A 7,933-nucleotide genomic window follows, 5' to 3' on the forward strand; every position below is an offset into this window, starting at 1 on the left:
AATGACTAACTCCTGGCAGGAGGCGCCGTTAACCCCGCTCAACCCCCCTCTTCGGCAAAATGGTCTCGCCCGCGCCCGGCGGGGCGCACCATCCCGCCAATTCCCCTCCGCCCGCCGGTGGCGCATTGGCGCGCGACGCCGAGGGGCGGGGCCCGAGCCGGGCGCGCGCGGGCGCTGCTCTATAAATAAGGGCCCGCTCGGCCGGCCTCTTCGTTCGCTCCGAGTCGCCATCCCGCGTCGAGCAACAGCAAACCTCTGTCTGCGCGCTTCGCAGCTCCCTGCCTCGCCGCCGCTCCGTGTCCTCCGACTCGCGTCCTCTCACCGCCGCCGCCATGAACGGACAGCTCAACGGCTTCCACGAGGCTTTCATTGAGGAGGGGACGTTCCTCTTCACCTCGGAGTCTGTGGGGGAAGGTCACCCAGGTGAGCGGACGGGGGATTCGGGAGAAGGACTGGGCGGTGGCGCTGGGGGTCGAGGCCGTCCGGCTCGGTGAGCACAGCGGCGGCTGCGGGCCGCCCTGGTGTGGCGCCCCGAGGTTGCAGTGTGCGGCCGCCGTTCCCCTCCCCCCTTTCTTCCATCCCCATCCGGCGGCGCGCCCCGGCACGCGGAAGGTTCCAGAAAACGAGAAGGGCGGGGGCCCGCGACCGGCGCGGGGAGGGCCCTGTTTCCTCCTCTTTAGTCCCGTCGTCTGGAAAAATCTCAAGTGGGCGACCCCGCCCCGCGTGCTCGCGTCCGGCTGTCGGGAGCGCGCGCCCCGCATTGCAGCGGCAACCACGTGTTCACCGCATGTGGCTTCGGGGCGAAGCGGAGCTGCCGGCCCCTCGCTGCCCGAGCCCCTGGGTTAGAAGTGGGGGCTGGTGTCTCCAAACGTGCTATCTCCATTATCCACGGCTTCCGGTCACTGAAAATGCGCAAGAGTGTGGTTGGACATGTCCTTAGGCCTCCAAGGTGACAGGCAGCCGCCGACTAAATATAGCGCGAGTTAGAGAGGACATCCCTTATTTGGAGGCTCCGTGGAAAGAACGAGGAGCATGAATTAAGTGCAACTCCCATGACTTTAGGTTTCCTTTTAAAGTCTTTCCTTTTCCAACGATTAAAGGAGGATTTGTTGCCGGGCGGTGGTGGCGCAGGCCTTTAGTCCCAGCACTCGGGAGGCAGAGACAGGCCGATCTCTGAGTTCGAGGCCAGCTTGGTCGACAAGAGCTATTTCCAGGACAGGCTCCAAAGCGACAGAGAAACCCTATCTCGAAAAAAAAGTCAGGTTTCCTTTGGCTTTGTCCACTGGACCGCCATGTTGAGCTGAGTTACAATGAAGCTATTTTCGGGAACTTTGGAATGTCATTTGAACTCTACTGTTAAAGGCGTCCACAGCAACATCTAACTACTTCCTTGATGGAAGGATCTGCTTTTAGTTAGTGGCCTAATTAATGATGGAGAACAAATCCTATAGGACCTTGAAACCCAAGTGTTGCTGAGGTGGGTTTTCCCTCAATTTCCATCGATTGAGCCGCTCTTTATTACAGTTGCTAGATTAGGTCTTAGGCGCTATGACTGCAATACACATTTTGGGAGGGAGTAGTGGCAAAATACGTAGACTGGAGCCAAGCTTTTTGACACACTTTTGTAATCCCAGCGTTTAGACTGTAGAGGCAGGAGATTGGGTTTGAGATTAGCCTGGTCTACATTGTCAAGACCACACAGGTTCCAATCCAGGATACTTATTTTCCAAATTGATAATGCATTTGGACAGTTTCCTGGATCATTTTCATTTTCCTAATTAAAATTTATTTTCATGGTTAAATACAAAGAAAAGTCTTGTTTCCCTAAATGGTTAGCCTTTTTAAGGTCAGAGTGCTTGGTCTACATATGGCCTTGGTTTATTCAGAGTCCCAAGTACAGAGGTTTGGTACTAGTTAAAACTTGAGGAACTGAGTGATTGCTTCTAATAGGGGAAATGGACGTTTTAAGATATTAGTAACCTGACAGTTGGCTTATTTAGCTCCTAGTGGGTTAATTTTGTAACGAATTTTAAGTGGGAGATAAAATAGAACAATTGATCTTTAAAATATACTATGAAGTTTATTTCCTGGGATTGGCTTTGGAATTTCAAGATGATCATCATTTCTACTTGGACTTACATGAACAGTAACAGAAAATTGTTTGGCTGGGAACTTTGATTTTCAAAATGATTGAAATGTTTTGAGGTGGAACTGAATTCATTGTAAAGGTGTAAGCTACATAATGGACTAGGATGTTAAATGGGCTGAAAGTTTAAGCATACGACCCTGTATACAGTAATTTTTATTCTGGCAAATAGGTTTTGGTAAAGCAGTGCTTTTATTAACATATTAAAGCAATGAAGTAGAATTGTTCACTTCAAAGATGTGTGAGTAGAGCCAGTGACATTTGCTCAGTGCGTTAAGAATGCTTGCTGCCAAGGCTGTTGTGATCAGAGTTCCTGGGATACATAATGGAGAACCAGCTCCTCTCAGTGTTTTCTGATCTTTACATGAAAACCATCGTTCAAGTATTAGCCACGAATGCACAAATAATGCTGTTTTTTATTTATTTAAGCCTAGAATGGTGATGCATACTTTAATCCGCCATTCTGGAGACTGAGTCAGGACTGCCATGGGTTTGAGTAATACAGCTGAAATCCTATCTCAAAAACCAATTGTTTTTTGTTTTGTTGTTTTTTTTTTTTGGTGCAGCTAAGTCTATATAATCTTTTGACAGCATGACAAGATTTTTGTCATCTACAAATTCAGAGCTGTACTTGGCCCTTGGGTTGAATATCAACTGCTAGATACATGATAGATAACAGTAATGGTTAAATTGAATAGGGAATTTTTATTTTCCAGATAAGATCTGTGATCAAATCAGTGATGCTGTTCTTGATGCACACCTTCAGCAGGACCCTGATGCCAAAGTGGCTTGTGGTGGGTATACAACACATGCTTGAATGGAAAGGGGGGCATTTGAAGGAAAGTCTGGTGGTAGGTTTGTGATGCACTAGCTACTTGGGAGGTTGAGGCTAGCGGTAGCAAGTTAATGTCCATATTGGCAATTAGCAAGACACTATCTCAGAAATAGAAAATGAAGCCCAGGGATATAGCATGTACTACGTGGATTGAATTCCCCTACCCTAATATTTTGGGCATAAATTTCTGTTTTATTAGAAACTGTTGCTAAAACTGGAATGATCCTTCTTGCTGGGGAAATAACATCCAGAGCAGCTGTTGATTACCAGAAAGTGGTTCGTGAAGCCATTAAGCACATTGGATATGATGATTCATCCAAAGGTATTCTTTAAATATTTAATTTTTATAAACTCATTTTTGCAGACATAGAATCTGATGCTAATGGGAGAAGCTTCTTATGTTCCTGGTAATCTTAACTGATTGCATAGTTTTACCATATCCTCTCAGCTTTCTGATCTAGCCTATTCTGTCCTCTAAAGTGTGTGACTTAGTGCCAGAGCAATATCTTATCTACAAATTAAATATAGATTCACATCAGTAGAGTGGCCAGAGGTCAAGCAGGAGTTAACCCAACCAAGTTAGAGACCTTATTTCAAACTATAATGCAGAGTGGGCAATAAGTGGATTATGTTGAATATGGTCTATTAAAATACTGTACAGTGGATCTTGCTGCCATCGGTATTTTTTTCCTCCTCTTAACCTTTAACCTGTAGTTGTGTTTTTTCATTTGTTTCTTTCCGTGATAGGGTTTTCTTTTTGTAGCCCTGGCTATCCTGGAACTCAGATCTGCCTACCTTATGCCTCCCAAGTGCTGGGGTTAATGGTGTGCATGCGCTGCCGCCACCTGGCTACCTTTTATTTAAAGACCACTTTACTTCAGCATATTCCAATTGCTAGCGACACAACTTGTTAAACATTTTGGAGTTATCACTAAAAAACAATATGAGAGTTATTGGAACACCTTGTTGTTTGCAGGGTTTGACTACAAGACTTGTAATGTGTTGGTGGCCTTGGAACAACAGTCACCAGATATTGCCCAAGGTGTTCATCTTGACCGGAATGAGGAAGACATTGGTGCAGGAGACCAGGTATTGTTATAGTTTATTGGCATCTCTTTTAACACTGAATTCTGAAACTTGGATTTCTCTTTCACATTTCATTTTTCCGGTTTCGTAGGGTTTGATGTTCGGTTATGCCACTGACGAAACTGAAGAATGTATGCCTTTAACCATTGTCTTAGCACACAAGCTAAATGCCAAACTGGCTGAACTACGCCGCAATGGCACATTGCCTTGGTTGCGCCCAGATTCTAAAACTCAAGTAAGTGGTGGTTTAAAACTAATGTTCATCTCAAATTACACCAAAATTCCTAAGTTACTTAATTATAGCTGACTGAGGGGGGATAATACTTGTCTTTTTGCTATTTAAACTTACGATGGAGAACAGAGCTGGTTAGACAGGTGTTGTGATCTATTTTACATCCAAGGTGACTGTGCAGTATATGCAAGATCGAGGTGCTGTGCTTCCTATCAGAGTCCATACAATTGTTATATCTGTGCAACATGATGAAGAAGTTTGTCTTGATGAGATGAGAGATGCTCTAAAGGAGAAAGTGATCAAAGCTGTTGTACCTGCAAAATACCTTGATGAGGATACAATTTACCACCTACAGCCAAGTGGCAGATTTGTTATTGGTGGGCCTCAGGTAATAAATGTATGAAATGTTTTGATTATTGTTGGTTACTTGGAAATTTTGGCTGTCCCCATCTTTTTTCTGACTGCCCCCTCCCCCAGCCATACATATCCTACATACACTGTCTTGCATAGCCCATGCTACCCCCAAATTCACTATGTACCTGATGTTTTTATATCGCTGTATGCAGCTAGCCTTAAAGCGCTAGGATTATACATGTGGCTACTGCTAGCTACATAAGGATCTTGAATGATTCCTAATAGCCTAGTCAAGAACCACTTACTAGAAAAGATTACATGACTTAAACCCTATAATTTCAGGGTGATGCTGGTTTGACTGGCCGAAAAATCATTGTGGATACTTACGGCGGTTGGGGAGCTCATGGAGGAGGGGCCTTTTCAGGAAAGGATTATACCAAAGTGGACCGCTCAGCTGCTTATGCTGCTCGTTGGGTAGCAAAATCCCTTGTTAAAGGAGGTCTGTGCAGGAGGGTTCTTGTTCAGGTATGTAATGAACAGGTAAATGGGAAAAGAGTATTAAGTAAAAGTTTACGCATCCCTATTTTATAACAATATATTACTGACTTTTAGGTCTCTTATGCTATTGGAGTTTCTCATCCATTGTCGATCTCCATTTTCCATTATGGTACTTCCCAGAAGAGTGAGAGAGAGCTATTAGAAATTGTAAAGAAGAATTTTGATCTTCGCCCTGGGGTCATTGTCAGGTAAAGATGGTAAAGCCTATTGCTAGTGAGAAATAGTGGGTGGGCGTGTATGCTGAAATCTGTGGAGATGAAGGTAGACTCTTCATGTAGGGGAACAAATTTTAATTCTTAAAACATGCCAATATTTTAAATTGTCTGGAGAGGACCTAGCTGGTGAAGTTAGTGTTCTGTGACTCAGTAACATCCTAAAAAGTTCTCCATCTTTGATATTGAGCTTTGTGCTTACATTAACTAAGGGTGTGCTACATTAAGGGTTAATATGTTAAGGTGGGATGTTCAAAGTTACAAAGAAAATAACCATAGTGGGCAGTGATTGGACCTTGGTAAGTATTTAATTGGAATTCCTGAGAATGATTTAAGTTTTCATATTTGTCAAGCCAGGGCTGGAAAACAAGAACTCTAGTTACTAATAAAGGACTGTGCAAGCAGTTTGGACACCAGGGAAGTAACAACACTTTTGCCATGAACTTTTTTCCTAGCAAACCCCAGGGAGAAGTGAACTCATTTTGCCAGAGCTCTTGAAATGAGTCTTGCTGATTATTTTGCTTTATTTTGATTTAATGCTACATATTAAGTTATGGACTTGTATATTCCAGGGATCTGGATCTGAAGAAGCCAATTTATCAGAGGACTGCAGCCTATGGCCACTTTGGTAGGGACAGCTTCCCATGGGAAGTGCCCAAAAAGCTTAAATACTGAAAGTGTTAGCCTTTTTTCCGCAGACTTGTTGGCGTAGGCTACAGAGAAGCCTTCAAGCTCTGAGGGAAAGGGCCCTTTTCCTAAATTTTTCTGTCCTCTTTCAGCTCCTGATCAGTTGCAGTCACTCTAATCAATGACATGAATTTTAGCTTTTGTGGGGAACTGTAAGTTGGGCTTGCTATTCTGTCCCTAGGTGTTTTGTTCACCATTATAATGGATATAGTGAGCATAGGTGATCCATGTAACTGCCTAGAAACAAACACTGTAGTGAATAATGCTTTGAAATCGAATCTTTGTGTCCTATCACCTAATCCTCCAAAGTCCTAATTGCAATTACTTTCCCACCAGATGCTGAAAATGTCCTTGTAATGTGCACGTAAAGTACTCGTAGTTTGACTATAGACTTTGGCAATGCCATAGCCCTGTCAGCATGAATTTGTAATGTCTTGAGCTCTATTTATTGAATGTGAAGCCCCTCTCCTTATCCTCCCTGTAACTTGGTCATTTCTAATTATGTAGTTCTTTGTCAGGGAGTGGTCCCTATCCAATCAATCTTGCATGAAACGCAAGTTTCAGTTGGAGCTCTAGCCTGACTTCAAAAAAAAGGCAGTTACAATTAAACCATCTCCCTGGTGCTTACGCTATTAATTGCCACCTTTTAAACAGCACCAAATCAAAATCTCTCCACTTTTCAGCTGTCTTTGGAGGACGTACGTAATAAGGTTTTATTTAGTAAACCAATCCTATGCATGGTTTCAGCACTAGCCAAACCTCACCAACTTCTTAGTCTAGAAAAACAGGCACTTGGCACCCTTGTGATGTCATACAGAGAAGTCACAGGGCAGTACCTGAGGGTCTGTAGGTTGCACACTTTGGTACCAGGTAACTTTTTTTTCTTTATAAGAAAGACAGTACTCCACTGCACAATAGCTCCTCCCAGGGTTTTAACTTTGTTTTATTTTCAAAACCAGGTCCAATGAGCTTTCTGAACAGCTGGTGTAGCTACAGAGAAACCAGCTTCCTTCAGAGAGCAGTGCTTTTGGCGGGGAGGAGAAAATCCCTTCATACTTGAACATTTTCTAATTGCTTATTTATTGTATTCTGGGGTATGGCGTAAGTACAGAGAAGCCATCACCTCAGATGGCAGCTTTTAAAAGATTTTTTTTTTTCCTCAACACCATGATTCCTTTAACATGTTTCCAGCATTCCCAGGTAGGCCAAGGTGTCCTACAGAAAAACCTTGGGTTAGACCTACAGGGGGTCTGGCTGGTGTTAACAGAAGAGAGGGCAGAGCTGGTGCAGCTGGCCATGGAGAAAGCTGACTTGGCTGGTGTGGTACAGAGAAGCCAGCTTGTTTACATGCTTATTCCATGTGACTGCTTGCCCTAAGCAAGAAAGTGCCTTTCAGGATCTATTTTTGGAGGTTTATTACGTATGTCTGGTTCTCAATTCCAACAGTTTAATGAAGATCTAAATAAAATGCTAGGTTCTACCCAAACTGTATCCGTTTGTTATTTGCCATGGTAAAATCTACATATGTTCCACTGCCATTGCCAAAGAAAAGGTTTTCAACAATAAGGTCATGGTTTAGAAGCTTGGAGTGAACACTTACATGTTGTATGCTTTGGAGTTAGGTGTCTCCTCCCCATCCCTCAAGCAATGGACTAGCCAGAACTAGTATTAGTATGCCCCTGCTATCTAAATGGGGAAAATTCTCTAGAATTCAAGAAATGTGGGTTTCCCTGAAGGGGGTGGGGGCTTATGTGGTAACAAGAAGGCACTTTAGTTTTTAGTGTTGAAAAGGTTTTTTAACTGAACCTTATTAAAATTAGTAG

General features: G+C 43.6%; 1 protein-coding gene across 1 annotated transcript; it reads left to right on the forward strand.

Annotated features, from left to right (window-relative positions):
* Positions 1–202: 202 nt before the first annotated feature.
* Positions 203–7,596, forward strand: Mat2a (methionine adenosyltransferase 2A). The gene is made up of 9 exons (XM_085690702.2): positions 203–423; positions 2,863–2,940; positions 3,181–3,303; positions 3,958–4,070; positions 4,159–4,302; positions 4,469–4,687; positions 4,996–5,178; positions 5,266–5,399; positions 5,996–7,596. The coding sequence occupies exons 1-9, from the start codon at positions 333–335 to the stop codon at positions 6,096–6,098; spliced, it is 1,188 nt and encodes a 395-aa protein (XP_085546828.1). The 5' UTR covers positions 203–332; the 3' UTR covers positions 6,099–7,596.
* Positions 7,597–7,933: the final 337 nt, after the last annotated feature.

The sequence above is a fragment of the Myodes glareolus genome, chromosome 6 (genome assembly GCF_982192425.1).
Source record: "Myodes glareolus chromosome 6, mMyoGla1.1, whole genome shotgun sequence".
NCBI classification, from domain to species: Eukaryota; Metazoa; Chordata; class Mammalia; order Rodentia; family Cricetidae; genus Myodes; species Myodes glareolus.